This window comes from Alosa alosa, chromosome 12, assembly GCF_017589495.1.
Source record: "Alosa alosa isolate M-15738 ecotype Scorff River chromosome 12, AALO_Geno_1.1, whole genome shotgun sequence".
In the NCBI taxonomy this organism is placed as follows: Eukaryota; Metazoa; Chordata; class Actinopteri; order Clupeiformes; family Clupeidae; genus Alosa; species Alosa alosa.
In genome coordinates this window covers 23,283,317-23,299,783 of record NC_063200.1, presented here as the reverse complement: position 1 = coordinate 23,299,783, position 16,467 = coordinate 23,283,317, and the positions used below count along the sequence as shown (strand labels likewise).

General features: G+C 43.9%; 1 protein-coding gene across 1 annotated transcript in view; it reads right to left on the bottom strand.

Moving 5' to 3' along the window:
* Positions 1–16,467, bottom strand: part of slc12a2 (solute carrier family 12 member 2) — a 55,983-nt gene that overhangs the window by 18,333 nt on the left and 21,183 nt on the right. Inside the window, exons 2-14 of the mRNA XM_048258706.1 lie at positions 12,890–13,009; positions 11,114–11,189; positions 10,528–10,623; positions 6,821–6,960; positions 6,353–6,463; positions 5,708–5,816; positions 5,368–5,492; positions 5,119–5,203; positions 4,572–4,735; positions 4,279–4,386; positions 3,928–4,051; positions 3,426–3,527; positions 1,206–1,361 (exon numbers count right to left, since the gene is read on the bottom strand). Of these exons, the coding sequence (XP_048114663.1) occupies positions 1,206–1,361; positions 3,426–3,527; positions 3,928–4,051; positions 4,279–4,386; positions 4,572–4,735; positions 5,119–5,203; positions 5,368–5,492; positions 5,708–5,816; positions 6,353–6,463; positions 6,821–6,960; positions 10,528–10,623; positions 11,114–11,189; positions 12,890–13,009 (1,516 nt within the window). The remainder of the gene's footprint in view (positions 1–1,205; positions 1,362–3,425; positions 3,528–3,927; positions 4,052–4,278; positions 4,387–4,571; positions 4,736–5,118; positions 5,204–5,367; positions 5,493–5,707; positions 5,817–6,352; positions 6,464–6,820; positions 6,961–10,527; positions 10,624–11,113; positions 11,190–12,889; positions 13,010–16,467) is intronic.

The following is a 16,467-nucleotide window of genomic DNA, read 5'->3' as shown; positions in this document are numbered from 1 at the left end:
ACGTGCCATCTCAGCGGCACTGCAAAGCCAGGACATGAGGGTGTTTGTCCATCCGTGTGTGTGTGGTGTGTGTGTGTGTTCACATGCACAAATGAGAATGCTTGCATGTGTTTGAACAGCCTGGAAACCCTCTGGGACCACACAGACTCTCTGTCCTTCCTACACACACATGCAGCCTCGCTTTTAAAAGGCCAGCAGATTGACCGCATGGGAGTTCTCAGCATCTGTGGCCTCAGCTGGGTTCTGACCTGAAAGGCCAGCAGGGCCCCGGCTGCTCTTCTGCATGCAAAGACGACACACACACACACAGACACAGACACAGACACAAACACAGACACAAACACAGACGAACAAGAACAGGCCCTCATTTTCTAAAGAGCTGCTATAAGCCTGAGAGCTACACACACACCTGCTCAGACATATCTGGGGCTTGTGAAAATCACCATAGTAACCAAAAGGTTGAAGGCTAGATATGGATATCCAAGCCTTCAAAATGAGAGCCCAGCACTCGCTACTCACTGCCATTTCAAAATAAGGGCCTGGAGAGTCTACCACAGCATACAGCCCATTATGTAAACTCCATTGGGCGAATTTGCTTAGGTGACAATATGCTATTCAAATGGCAGCCATTCAAAACACCACACAGGGATTGTGAGATAGGTAACTTTGTCAGGAAACCGGACTGCCATCAGCAAGGCTAGTGGTTGTGAGGCCTGTATCCCCAATGCCCTTGCTGGTGAACAAAGCAGTTGAAGTGTGAATTTATCTCCCAGTGCAGTTTTCAGATGTCAAAGAAAGGATGTGCTGTTCTGCAAGAACTCCTAAACAGAATAACAATATCAACAGTGGATATGACCTCACTGCAGCAGTGAACTTCAAAGAGCTCACTCGCACACGCTCTCCCTCGATCCCACTCCTCTATTTGCAGAGAGGGAGAAAGGAACTGCCATGGACAGCACTCATTGAGAGGAATAAAAACAGAGACAGAATGAAGAAAAAATATAAAGAAAGAAAAAATGAAGAGTAGAATGCAGATAAGAGAGAAACAGAGTGAACTGGAGTAAGTGAGTGAACTGGAGTGAGTGAGTGAACTGGAGTGAGTGAACAAACTGGAGTGAGTAAGTGAACTAGAGTGAGTGAACTGGAGTGAACGAGTGAACAAACTGGAGTGAGTGAACTGGAGTGAGTGAGTGGCAACATCTTACCAGGCTTCTTGTAGCTGACATAGATGTAGAGGGACATTACGATGACGTTGGTGAGCAGGGCAGCCCACCAGTTGATGACGAACATGACCACGCAGCACAGGCCTGCCCCGGCCAGAGACACCCACATGTTGTAGTACTTGAAGCTGGGACGCCAGCCTGGCACAAACAAGGGAATCATGGGTAAATACTTTCAGCAGCAGAACACACCCTGAAGCTGCAGCCAAGGAGGGGAAGAGATATGAAGTAGCTGAACTAGGATGACACCTCAGAGTTTTTTTCTGGTTCTTTGTCTGCTTTCAATAAACAGGCCAAGCACTCAGAACAATCGCCTTCTAAAAAAAAAAAAAAAAAAAAAAAAAAAAAGCATCTTCAAAAAAGCATTTTCACTCAATATCCCGTAGTAGCTTTTATAATCCAGTAATCACACTTTTTCTAAAGTATGTCATCTGGTTCGTTTGGGGGGGGGCGCTATATTCTTAAAGTCCTAAAGGGATGACTTTCTGCATCATCTGAGATGGACAAAGCAATTTACTAGTCACCAAAGTCAACCAATGTTGGTCTCCTCGCATCACAAGAATTTATTCTTCTCAGAATTGACCAAGTCTGGATTTACAGTTTCCTCGGTATGTTTTCAGAATTGTCGTCATTACTACAAAAAGACCTTAATAGAAAGAACCTGTTTGGTTCGCTTTGCTGGCTGGAGGAGATTCGGAGGAGCATGGGGTCACGTTGGATTAAAATGGGTTAGCCAGAGTTACCAGTTAGAGTAGGGTTACTGAGGAGAACAAAAGATAATAAATTAACAACTAGACCGGGAATTATAGCAAGTGTAGATCGGGTGTGACCGTGTCTGTGTGTGTGTGTGTGTGTGTGAGTGTAAGAGAAAGAGAGGGAGGGTGTGTATGAGTATGCACATGTTTTGGTGTTTTGGTGTGTGTGTGAGTGAGAATGAGTGTGAGAGAGTATTTGTGAGTGAATGTGTATGAGTGTCTCAGTGGGTGTGGGTGTGAGTGTTACTAGAACTATGGATTTTTTAGTGGAGTAGATTAAGAATTAAGAATTTTTTTTAACTGTACACTGTTATTTTGTAATATAACACAACACAGTGTAGAGATGACCTGAAGGGTACGTCACACGATCCTACACAACATTTTTGTTCATCTTTTGTGTCTAAAGGTTCTCTGGGCCAGAAAAGGACAACACTGACCCCACCAATTAACCCTCTCAGGAGTTTAGGTCAGGCAAACAGCAACCATTGTATAGTGCAGATTGCCATGGAAACACAGAGGCTTTGACCGGCTAACTGAGGTTGAACCTCATTCATGGGTCACGGATGGGGCTGTGTAGCCCTTTGATGGCCAGAGTTGGTTAAGAGCAACATGGCTAAAATGTCAGCGGTTCAAAGTTAAACGCCGCTATCAAAAACGTACCCTTTAAGTCACTCAGTTGTAGCTGTGTGAACGTACATGAATGTACATGGGTGTCATGGCGACAGATGGACATAAACAAATTAGGAGGAAAAAATATATATATATTTATACCTGGCCGTCTTCAACAGCTTTGGTTTTAAGGAAAAAACACACCACTTTACACAGACATAAAAAAACATGATATCACACCATGAATGCTATAGTGTGTAATAGAAAATAATTAACTTGCATTGTAAATAGACCATGTTCTACTTCAACATAAGCCGTCAATTTAAATGGGGATGTTAAGCATTGACGGGCAAATAAACATATTTTGAGAAAGGTCAATTCAAATTTACTGACAAGAAATTATTAAAATGGCAAACACATTGCACATGTCAAATGAAAGGACACTTCATGGTCCTTTGGCACAAATTATTTCTAATATCTCAAGTTAAGAGCCTTATTTTGTACTATTCTCGCAATAACTCAGCCACTTCCAGTCCCAGTGGCATCTCAAACAATGGCCACTGAGAACCACTGTTTAAAAGTATGTTTTCCCACGTTAAGAGTGAGTTCTAATTTCAGCTATCGGGTGACATTTGTCTAGGGTTGGACAAGGGTTAATCAGATAAAACATGCTTCAGCCCGCCTGCAGATGCACATCCTGGACTATGAATGATTCATGACTGAGCTGGAGGCTGTCGAACAGGATTTAGGGACTCGTATTGCGACTGGAAGAGAGGGATAATAAGTGGCCAAGTTGCTCGAGGCCATTCTTAGAGAGGGAGGAATGGGGTGAGCTGCTTACCTGGAGAGTTGGCGAGGGACGCATGGAACACAGAGAAGTTGATCAGAGCATACGAGGCCAGGAAGAAGTTCGAGATGATGGGAGCGATTGCGTTCAACTGCGCTAAAGAGACAAAAAAGGGTACACCATTAACACCATCCATTACATTATCTATCATCATCTGAACATCAACTGAATATTTGTCATTTAGCAGGTGCTCTCATCCAGAGTGCCTTACAGTGATCTAATAACACAGACAGTTCCCCTGGAGTAACTTCGGCCTAAATGCCTTTCTTGTGGGTTCAATGGTGTCAACTCCATCAGGTGCTCCATCTGGAAGCCCCGATCCCTGACTACTAGAGTGTTAGCAACCTTTTATGTCCAACAAGCAATAAACAATTTACTTACTACATTCACTTCACTTCCTCGACCAAATTTTTTTGTTCACTTTCAAAAGGTGATGGCACTAGACGTGCACTTCCACATCAAACATCAAAGTAAAGGGGTTATTTTTGGTACATACCAATGAGAATGAAGCCCAGGGCGATGAAGAAGGTGAGAATGTAGCCTCTCAGGGGCTCGTTGTTCTTGCCAAAGCCCTTGCCGAACCAGCCGATTCCTGGGTAGATATTGTCTTTGCATAGAGCCTAGTGACAAAGAACAAGCAGACACATTGAATTCCTTTTTTATACTGTTAATATATATATATATATATATATATATATATATATATATATATATGGCATTTATAAAAAATGAAATGTACATCATCTATCCTACTTAATGCATGATCAATGAATATTTAATTCCTTAGCTGAAGGAACAACACAACTCAACTCAACTCAACAACTCAACTCACTCCATCAGCACTTACCTGGAACACTTTGGGGGCACTGACCAGCGAGGCCAAGGCTGACGAGAGCGTGGCTGAGAAGATGCCTGCGGTGATGAGTGGGGAGAAGCCAGACACCGTGCTCATGACCTGTGCGGGCGGAGATCAGCCAAAGCAGTTAATACAAACTAATCCACCATTACACCAACCGTTTAAAGCAACACAATACAGTTATTTTACCGTATGATTGACAATATCCACAAATAAAACGAAGAAAAAGACATTTGCTAATTAAATCACACTGGGTTTGTTGAAAGGGTAAGAAAAGGACACACCTGCATGTCATTGTGAAGGCCAAACTTGCAGATGGACTCGATCTTTCCCTCTGCAGGTTTGCAATAGGAGAAGTCCATGCAGGAGAAATCGGTGCAGTTGACAAATCCAGTCGTCATGTTAAGTGTGACAGTAGGTCCGGGGGCATCACGAGAAATGCAGGCGCCTTCAGAGTGAAACATGGGAATGGACAGAGAAAACATTTTGTGAGTTTCCCTGGACGCGCTCATATTTTCAAACATGTCACTTGAGCAGATGAATTTTATTTCATAGGCTGAAGCCCAATTATGCTTATGAGCAACCAATTTGAATGTGTTATACCTTCTAGTAAAAGAGCACTTAATAGCACAACAAATAATACTGAGCTCAGTTTAACAATGTATTAAGCCAAAATCTGGATGCTCTTCATAATCTACAACATAGGTGGAATCCACATGTCTAAATATATGAACATGGAATGGCAGAAATGACACCCCCAAACCTGAACATTCCTGCATTCTCTACAGTGAAGTGGTAACCGAATAGGTCAGACTTCATCCAAACACGTACCTGTGGAGATGGCCACACCCATGTAAACGATCCCAGTAATGAGAATGGCAAGAAGTGTTCCCTTTGGGATGGCCTGCTGTGGATCCTGTGAACACAAACCACGTCTCGATAAAATCACAAAGCGCTCAGACATATGAAAAGTATTGTTAGATCCACCATGTAATGATGGATTAAGCGTTTTGCCATAAAATAAATCTGTTTGCTGCCATTTGACTGCAGAAGTCAGAGAGATGAACGTCGGGAACGTACCGCAAGATCTCCCGAGATGTTGGCACCAGCAAGAATGCCAGTGGCAGCTGGGAAGAAGATTGAAAACACAGAGAAAAACGTCTCCCCTCGGAAGTCTGGAGTCAGGTTCTCCCACAGGATAGTACCTAAACAAGGAGGATGAAAAAGGGAGAGAGAGAGAGAGAGAGAGAGAGAGAGAGAGAGAGAGAGAGAGAGAGAGAGAGAGAGAGAGAGAGAGAGAGAGAGAGAGAGAGAGAGAGAGAATTTTACTCGTCGTCCGTCTTGCTACATAGAATTTCCAGATATAGTGCAAACAGCGACGACCTTATCCTCCATTTCTGAATCAAGAGAAGACTCTTACCGTCGTAACCAAAGAAGCCATAGGCTTTCTTCGACTCTACTTTGATAAAGGAGCCGATGAAGTAATTGAAAATGGCAGAGATCAAGATGAATAGTAGGAATATCTGGGCCTACAGATTGAAAGACAAAACAGTGGTTAAATACATTATAAAACGTTTATTCAAATTACATTATTTCCTAATGCATGCATGCAAAAGGTGGTTAACAAAACCCAGCTCAAAAGACTCTGAGCATCTGTTCCTCTGTGAAATGCTTGGATCAAACCTCTAATATTATGTTTTAAAAAGTAAACCACACAAATAAGAAAATGATGTCAACTTCCTCTAATTTTCTCCAATTTAGTTTGAGTTGACTTTTTTGAGTTTAAAAATAAAATCGGCACCATGACTCATCCTATACCTGCTGACTGCTCTGAAATGACTCATATGTACTATGGCGACAAGCCAACTTGAAGTCCTCCTGCTGCAAACATTGCAGACCTAGGTGACCACACACAGACAGGCACACACACTACACTAAAGGTGTGGGTTTTTGAACATTCTAACATCCGGTGTGACGGTACACCTTTAAGGGTTAAATAAACCACCATCCTTCGAAAACCCTGATCACGGTCCTGAGGAGGCATGGAGACACAACTGGACATTACCTTGGCCTCCCACTCCATCCCTGCGACAGAGATACCCAGGAGGAGAATGACTGTGATAGTTCCGACGATCCGAACATCATTCGTTTGGTCTAGCATGACGGCATCCACGGACTGAAAAAATAAAGAAAGTGGTACACCCATTGGAGAGAGAAAACCCAAAACAAGCAGTTGGTAACAAATGCTTTAAAAGGTCATATCATTAAGCACAAACTGGAAATGGAGTAGCCAGGACCTTGAAATACACTCACCATCACTTTTTCTTAATTCAATTCCTAGAAACCCTATCAAGATGGCGTTTACAAACACAAATCTCCACTCTGTACACAGGATTTCCAGTAAGTGTTTGAGTATACCCTCGTCATTCATACAGCTGATATGGCTAATCTTAGCTTGTGTAAACTATTGTGATAACAGTAGGGTACCGTGACTCGTGTTCTGGGGGTGAAAAAACGGTAAAACTCCTCTTACATGGAGAAGCTCCACCACCGTTTCAGCAAAGCCCACAACATACATGGCTACTGCCACAGCGTTGGCGAAGGCGAAGATTAGGCCAATGGATCCTCCAAATTCGGGACCTAAACTTCTTGATATCAAGTAGTAGGCCCCTCCTACAATAGAAAACATTTGAAAAATGTAAAACATTATACCTAGATCAGTCCCAACTATCACACACTAGCATCTAAGTGTAGCTGTGATCAGAGGCCTGCATATTCAAGTCCAAGTATGCAAGTTCTTTGAAACTGAATGATTATTAAATTTGTTCCAGCTGCTTGATTTGTCTACGTAATTTGTTCCACTAATAGTAGTAACATTTCTGTACACCTTCTATGAGCAGATGGACGAAAACTCTTGAGGACTGATTTTCTGTCTTTCATCTCTGTGGATCTGTACCACGGACTGTAAAAATCTGTACTCTGCCAAAGCGGTCATCCATATTGAAGTGAATAAAAAAAATATTTTAAAATGCTATGCAGAATAGAGTGGTGTTCAGTGATTGACCCTGAATTTTTTTGAAAAGTTTGAAGCTAAAAGTAGGGGACATGGGAATTTCTGGAATACCTGGAAAGATTAGTTTCTGGGGGATTAAATCTCTCACAGCCTAGCAGTTCAGGGTATTATAGTAATCCACATTCACGGCATGTGACTTCAATCATTTCTAACCGTCATCTGCTGCAACAGTAACTTATAACATTGAAACATGATGAACCCCTCTAAAACGTTTACCACGGACAATAGGCCAACAGGTAATTTCAAACATCTGAAAGTTAGAAAATGATGAGTTCAGTGAATGCCACGGAGCTACGGAAACGAAGTGAGCTTTGCAGAGGTGTCTGAAATGCCTGCTTCATTGATCCATTGATCCAAGTTTCCTTTGCCGGTTTTAATGCCTGCATTGTTTATCCTGCCACCACTGTAGTAGACCAAACATCAGCAGATAGATACCGAGATCGCCATGAGGCGTCATCTCCAGCCTGGCATGCCACTGTAAACGATACGATCTGGTCCATGTGAAACCATTGCAAGAGTCCAGAAGGTCAATGAAATAGGCAGTCTCCTACAGTGTTGTCTGAGAAAACAAAATGACCATACCTGCCTCTCTTCGTCTATAGACTTAACCTTTCTTCTACCCTTTTGAGAAAAAAAGATAGGACACTTGAGCTGTGAAACCCAAACAAAAATCGAAACGCTTCCAAATTGTTTTCCTTCTGTCCTCGCCCCGGACCGATCTGTCGGGAGGCATCCTGTATTAATTTCAGATTGCCTTAGTCAAACACTGCACCTCCCTGGACAGTCAGGTGGGGAAAAACAGGTCCAGGGTTTTTAGGAACACACTATTGAATTTCCCCACATGCTGCGAGAACTGTGAGCAACGTGCTGAGTGCTATCGCCCACCTTTCAAATGGCTCTGAGTGAGAATCGCAGGGCTTTTCAGACCAGAGTCGCCACACAGAATGCTCTTTTATGGTGGGATGAATGCAGCGTAGCTTTTGCTTTTCATGCCATGTCAAAGTTGAGTATTTCCAGGTTTCTGAGACTGCTGTGTTTTTTTTTTTTTCCAGGTCTCTCTCCATCAGAACTAAGCAATTTCCTCCAGTCTTCAGAAGCTGAAAAAAAATTTGCTAACTAATAAATCCCCAAAGTTCACATAAAACATCTATACTCAGTACACATAAAACATCTATATCCAGTAAAATTCCATCCTAGTCCTTTGAGTCTGGATATTTACTTGTTGATGGATACAGTAAGGCTCCAGAGTACCAAAAGATTACCCCTAATTTACTTGTTGTGGATCTGGGTTTTTGTGTGGTTGTCAGTCAGTGGAGCAGGGAGTAAGCTCACGCAAGTGAGCCACTGGGCCCTGCTCTCAGACGGCCTTGTGCGGAAACAAATTCCAAGGCTACTAAGCAGGAGGTGTTGTCCCAGAGACCGGCAGTGACCAGCGTCACTCTGGACAGGGCCAAAAGGTGATGGCAGCATAAAACTCCCTAAAATAAACAGGCAGGTAGTCAGGTTTACTGAGAGGACACTCAGCCAAGAGTGAACGAAAGCAGGGGAGAAGAGGAAGAAAGGGCTCTCAGGAGGGAGGAAGAGAAAGTAAACAAACAGTGAGGGTTAAAGGGAGGGGGGGGGGCAAGATGAAGAAAAACAGAAAGGTCTTTTATGGTATTATGGAGATATGGTGGTGTCTATATTCATGTTCACAGCACCATGGTCATGTGTTTAACTTTTAAACTATAAACATGAAGGCAGGATTTTTATTAGCAACACTGGGAGAGAAAGGGAATATGCTGGTGCAGGCTGTCGGTGCGGAAAAACACTTTCCTGACCTTTTAATTGTTTATCTCCAAAATGTTTGCATTTGCTGCCAGTTCCTCTGCCGTGTTTACATAATATTGTCTGATAGAACAGGGTACAAGAGGGAAAAAAACATGATATAAATGGCTACCAATGTGCCTTGCTGACCGTTAGCCTGCTGCATATTATGTCTTACTCAGAGAGCTTCAATGGGGATCCAATAGCGGTCAGGACACTATGACCTTCACGTGACCTCTCGTCTGTGTCCGGCTCCAGTGATGAGCCCTTAGCGGCGTCTCTGATTTCATTTTTCACAATGAGTCACTTCACTAGCAAAAGCTATCACCCAAAGTCCCATGACCAGCTAGTTAAACTAATCTACATCAGAATGCCATTGACTCTGGCATCAGGCGGCATCAACAACTACAGCATCTTATTAATCTCTCCTAGAATCGGACTCCTGTCAAGACTCCCGCAGTTTATGCAATATCCTGACCTCCCTGCGGCGAGAGGGGAGATTAAGAGAAGATAGAGGTGATGACAAGTCAAGTAGAGGGATATCTTAATTAAACTAACTGACGGCGGAGGTGGGGCTCAAACATACCATGTGAATGTCCTTGGCTTTGGAAGTCAAGGAAAGCATGTTTTTTTTTTTTTACCCTTATCTATTTGAGAAAACATTTATAAACTTAACCTTCATGGACTGCTGCTAAACAAAGAGCGACTAGAAGGGTCATGCATAAGTTCAGTTGTGTTACCTTACAAGCCCTGGACACGCACTTCAGCTCCTTTAAGTAGAGGTCAGGGCAATATATTCTACTCAACACCCAAAGCATAGGCAGAGAGATGAGGGAGGCACTACCTAATGAACTGAGAGGATCTGACCACTCCGATTCCCCTCCATCTCTCCTCAACACCATTCCACTCTACACCTGCGCGGAGCGTGCTCACCGACAGACAGCTTCCCGAGGGCAGACCAGGTGACTCTCACCACAGCTGCACCATGACAACAAAACAATGATGCTGCTTTTTTTTTGCTGTCTGCTTTGTTGTGAGCATCTGTGTACCTCAGGCTATGGCATTGCTTTCGCTGAAGCACTGCCCATTCAGGGGGCATCTGTGAGCTAAATGAGCACTGGCTGCTCTCCAATCGTTCTAGAAGTTTTTGTTTACAAGATTCCATTTTTTGGCTCCTATAAAGTATGTTTTTCAGAATAAAAAGAACACAGAGGATAATTTGGTATAAAAATCACTGGCTTTAAACGATTTTATCCACAGGGTTTGGATTTTCGGGCTACAGTGGAATACAGCTGAAAGCGGTGATTTCTGCCTTTAGGCTACACAGATAAGCAGTGATAAGCCTAGATACGTATACACACCTCCTCGTACAAAGCCGTTCGTCGCAATCGCAGATGTTGAGACGCCAGTAATGGTGGTCACCACGGTAGCCATGGCAACAATAAGGCAGGAGTACACTGTGGAATGAAGATGAAATAATAACAATTGAATAATGGAAACAGACTATAAACATTTTCTGTATTAAACAAGAAGTTAGTTTATACCAAAAGTTAAGTCAAAAAAAAAAAAAAACATCTCTACATCAGCTGTATCTGCACATCTGTACAAAAATCACTTGATCACTTGTGTACAGCTCAACTAATCCACTCATTTCATCAAATCAAATTCCGTTGTTTTGCTTTCTTCTTCTGACGTTTCGGACATTCTGCAGGTGGTGTGTGAATAGTAGCGATGGTACTGGAGAATGAACTGGGGTTGGGAGGGTGTAGTGGAGGGGAGTTTGACAGTTGACTGCATGTGCCACAACTCGGCAACATTTAGCAGCTGAGTGGGAAAAATGAGGGGGGTTAGGGGGTGTTACTGACTGGAGGCCAAGTGGTTTGTGTGCGAATTAAAGCGGCGCTAATTCACACAGCCTTCCCAACTCGGCTCGATGGTGTGACCTACCGATTCCCGCCTGGCCCACGATCCATGTCATGCGGATGAAGAGCATCACCCCCCAAATGTTCAACATGCATCGCACCTGCACAAAGGAAGGGTATGGGAGGTTAGCGAAGGCACGTACTTTAGGCCACGACAAACACGCTCACACAGACACTCAGTCTCTCACACACACACACATACAAACAAACTCACAGACACACAGACACACACACACACACACACACACACACACAGTAACAGACAGTCCACCAAAAGCCGTTCCTCAAACCTAACCCCACCATCAGGTGGTTATGATGACATGTTAGTGGATCCAGGATTCTAGGCCGGGATCCCACCCATGTCGTGGCCATGGAACTAATGGGGTGTTCAAATGACAAGTCAAGGGCCGACTACCATTAAATAAGAGCTGGGGGCTTGTGGCCTAAAATGCTGTTAGACATCAGTATGTGGGTTTCTATGATGAAAAAGCAAATGTTTCCACAGTTTAACTTTGAATGCAAAAAACCTATTAGGGTATTTCTGAATATGTAAGTTTTCTGGATATGTAAGAATTAACTTAAAGTACAAAAAAAAAAAAAAAAAGAGTGCTCTAGTTAAAAAGAAAAAAAATTTGGCTTGTAGCACAATTGTCATTTCAGGATTTGTGAGAAGAGGCCAATGTTGATGCTGAGCAAAGGGAAGAGAGGTCTTTCACATGTCATAATACATAGCGGGTGACAAGAACCAGGAGTGAGCCAGGAACCCCAGCAACAAGAGTCTAATGCATTACATCTATCAAAACCCTACCAAAAATTAAACACAGGAAAGCCCACATTATGGCACTGTCTTTGTTTCTTCCTACTTCCTTTTTTGGGGGGAGGGTGGGAGGGGGTGTTAGTGATGATATTCCAGGGTTGAGCAAATGACGGTGTTAAGCTTTCACTGTCCAATGTCTACTGCTACAAGGCTCACCTCTCTCCGAACGCACGTCAGCAATGAATGCACCACTGCCTATGAATGACTGGGGAAGGAAGCATAGGAGAATCCATTCCCACGACTATTCAGACCCATGTGGAGCTCTTCAGCAGGCAAGAGCAAATTAGCTGAGTGGGCGAGAGGGATAGCAAAGGATCTCCGCGGGCATTAACGTTCAAGAGCACTACTCCACAGAGCGTTCGTTAGGTTTCAAGCAGGCACCCGGACGGACACAATGCCTCTGGTATCAGCCATTGAGAGATCAAACGTTAATTGCCCAAAGAGAGGTTATGGCCTTAAGTTGTAGTTGAAGGTACAGGATACATATCAAACTAATGACCTGCTAAGCACATTTTTTGTTGTGCCACAGACGCGTATGTGACGCGTGTATGATTTTTACACATGGTTTATCCTGTTTTCAGTTTGGGGGTTTAAAAAAAAAAGTTCTGTCACAATATTTACTGCTGCAACAGGTTTTCACATGTTTGGATCTTGTGAAAGGTTTGGATCTAGTTGAAAAGCTGAGAATGAGTGTGATATAAAAATTGACATTGTGTCTTCTTTTTCCACAACAAGTTATGAAATGCGAGAAGTGCAAACTTTAGTCATTAGCTGTTCAGCTGTGAGGCATCACACAGTGGGACAGTGGTTGCATCACTGCCTGACAATCGGTCGGCCCATGTGAAATTATTTTGCTAGTCCGTGGATAGACAAATATATAGACAACTAGATAGACAAAAGCTTCTGCTAAATACCAGTCACTTGACTTTACTTTAAGGCGTCCCACCTGACCAGTGACCAGACTCGGCTGTTCTTCGTACTCACCAACACGCCTTTGATCCATCCGAACTTCACCACGCCCTTGGAGTCGGACGCCTCCTTGGCTGCCGCCTCCTCGGCCGGGGTCAGCTCCTCTCCGTTGGCGAAGCCATCTTCAAACGGCTCCTGAGAACGACACAATGGGCATCCATTAGCAACAATGACCCAAAAATAGCCGGGAACTGTTAGTGTTATAATAATGTTGTTTTGATAGCAAGGGCTGATTAGGGAGAGAGTCGTGTGCATGGGTGTGACAATGCATTTGTAGACCAGCGGCACTGTGTGTGATTGTGCTGGGTGGTTTATTTGGACTGGATTCTGATCACCACTCTTGGTGCCGTTTATCTGATGAACACACCAAACATGAACTCCCTACCCCCAACACCACAGACACACACACACACACACACACACACACACACACACACAGATGCAAAAGTTATCCTTGCAGGTCTCTGTGGAAGGTCAAACACAGGAAGCTTCCCTCCTGTGTTGAGACAATGCTGTGACGTCGAACGCTGCCCAGTAACCGTCCCCTAGGACCCCCTCCACTGACATTCCATGTGTCACTCACAGACCTGTCCGTCCCAGAGACAACCAAAGGGAAGCACCCTTGAATCAACACCTCCCTTGCTGGTTCCCCTTTCCCTACCGCAGGTTTACAACATCCTGTCCCGTAAAGCTTCACACAAAGAACACTCTTTAAAAAAATAAGAAAAGAGAAAAAAAAAAAAATGGATGGCACCAAACCCCCTACTGCCAATGACATTTGCACATGCATGGCTTTACTGATTGACTATTTGTGGTGCATGTGAAAAAAGAAAGAAAAAAAAAAAAAAAAAAAAAAAAAAAAAACGCATGGCACTGGCGGCCCGCTCAATGCCAGCACTTGCCCAAGGGGAGCCGATCGAAAAAGGAGGAGGGGGAAAAAAAGAGAGAGAGTTCAATGAGACTCATGCAGCCAATTCATAGTTGGAGTGTGGTATGGAGAGAGAGATGTGGTGAATGATTGAGAGCAGACAAGGGGGTTGGGTTGGGATTGGATCGGGTTGGGATAGATTGGATCGTGGGACGGCAGGGTAAGGGCAGAGGGTTAGAGGTTGACGCGATTGATAAAGCAGCCAGAGCCACCAAGGGCCCATTCACTTCCCTCCGCACCACTTCATACAGCAGGGATTCTATCAGTTGGGTGGCAAAAAAAAGTGGGTGGCAAAAAAAGACGAGACAACCAGAAATTCATTAGGCTTTCAACGGGCCCCAACATTAGCAGGTGTTGACAAGGGCCTCTTATCGGACATATGGATGACCTTGAGAGGAAGGGATCCTATTGATTGGCAGCCTGGTAGAACAGAGGTCGTGTTGTGTTACAAGCTCGATGGCTGATCCAGCACAGCTGAGCAGAGGACAGAGGAGCACTCGGGCCTTCAGTCATCATAATCACTAAGGCCTAGTCCACACGTACCAAACCCATCTTTTTTTCCTCCGTCTTCCCTGGAACCGTATCAAGAATATTTGTGTCCAAACGGATCCATCTCAACACGACTCAACACGTTACTTCATACCCCAGGCCTATAGGTGGCACTGTTTCTTTACAGAAATTGACCAAAACTTGCGCTTTACAAACAGACAGAATAGGCTACGACGAAATGGCTAGTGCAAGGAAACCAGAATTGTTTGTGTGGACTGATGGTGAACTGTCAACTGTAGTCATCTGTAAAACTAATAAACTTTATTTTGCGGTTTGTGAAGGGTGCAGTCCCGTCCTTTATTTGGCTAACGCAGGTAGGCCTACTAATCACCTTTACTTTCTTTGGTTGTAGGATAGTCCGTGATTCACATTAGTTTTGGCGATCACCGCAATTAGGCTACTAAACGCAAGGCTTACCCAAGTTCTAGGGTATTCTGTCGGCACATCTATAATATTGCTATAAAACCTTCGTTAGTAACAGTCAATACTTTTGCCTGCATCAAATCGCGCATTCGCATTCAGTGTGCTACCATCGGCTTAACGTGAGTTCTAAGCGTCTTTGTATGCTTATATCTGATTTCACTCGACTGCGAATGCATGTATATATGTTGTAAGACATGTAAAATAAATGAATGACACTGGCACTACGCACAAATTAATGTAGCCTAAACTTACACCGCACTATCCTAATAACTTAAGTTCTCTCGAGTCACTGACAGTAGCTAGAATGCATAAAAAAACACCTGGAAAAACAGTGTTCAGTCCACCAAGTCATAAGCTATCGGCGCTGCGCAGCACCAGTTGTGATATTTATCTTACGAAGTGTAATCGTAGGTAATGTCATGTAGGACAACTAGTATTGTTAGGCAATACTATAAGTGCAAGTCCAGGGCAGCTGAGGTGTGGCGATGACGTCATCGATACGCAAGCAGGATGTGCGGTTTCGCTGTCTAAACGAATTCAAACGGGCTACGGTTTCAGATTTTTCCACTCTGGGACCAGGTTTCAGAAAAGTGCGGTTTCGGGCAGTGCGTTTACAGGATTCGTTTGGACGCTCGGCCAAGACGAAGCAAAACCTCTGCGTTTAACCTAAAAAGCGTCTCCGTGTGCACAGGCCCTAAGTGACCACACTGACTTTAGGCACAGAGGACAGCAGTGTCATGGTGCATGAAAGGGTCATTCGAATGAATCAGATCCTGTGCTAGCTAGCACTTAGTTTCTGACTTTCCATCTGGACGAGGATATTTCAGGAAACAATGTGATGTGGATGCAACATTTTTGAACACGCAAAGAGAAAATATAATTTTCCAAAACATTTTGTTCTTGTGTGGATGAGGCCTGATGCGGTTAGGCACTTACTACCTGCACTATGAACTGAGAGCAGCCTGTCTATCTGATGGGAGAACCATCTGTCTGGAAACTGGAGAGAATCAAACAACAGCGTAATCTTCCCTCTGCTTTGCTACATATGTAGAGATGAAACAGCAAGAGAGCCCTCATGAAAACACTGCACTCCACAGGTGATGGGCCTAAATCCAGACCCGTAGAGTTCAAAGCACCAAGCCTATACTACGGTATAATACAAATCAAACCTACTACAGGTTACAGGATATGGTCAGCATGTGACGAAAGACGAGATTGTGACTGAATCTTCTTAATGCGGAGTACAGACAATGGATACATGAATTATAAAAGGCCACCTTTTGGGCTTTCCACTACTTTGCAGCTTCAATCCCAGGACAATGGTTTTAACTGCTGTACATGCTCAGTCTTCATTCCAACGGCTGTTCTCGTTGCTATATATTACCGCCGCCTAAGCGATTTAACAAAAAGTGAGCACTATTTGTGGCATAATGAGGCACAGTATGATCGGCGAAAGGGCACTGCTGCTGCGGTTATTACAGTGGCTGCGGAGCAGAGAGGAACAATAAGATGCATGAATAATATACACGCGCGGTGTTGCTGGCGTGTACTCCAGGGCGTGTGACGGGGTGCCAGGGCCAAACTTCACCTGTGCCATCTGCCATCAAGCTCATTCTTTCCATCCGTCTTTCTCTCTTATTCTCACTCTTCTTCCGTCTCTCCCTTATGCTCATCAATTTGCTCTCCCTCTCTC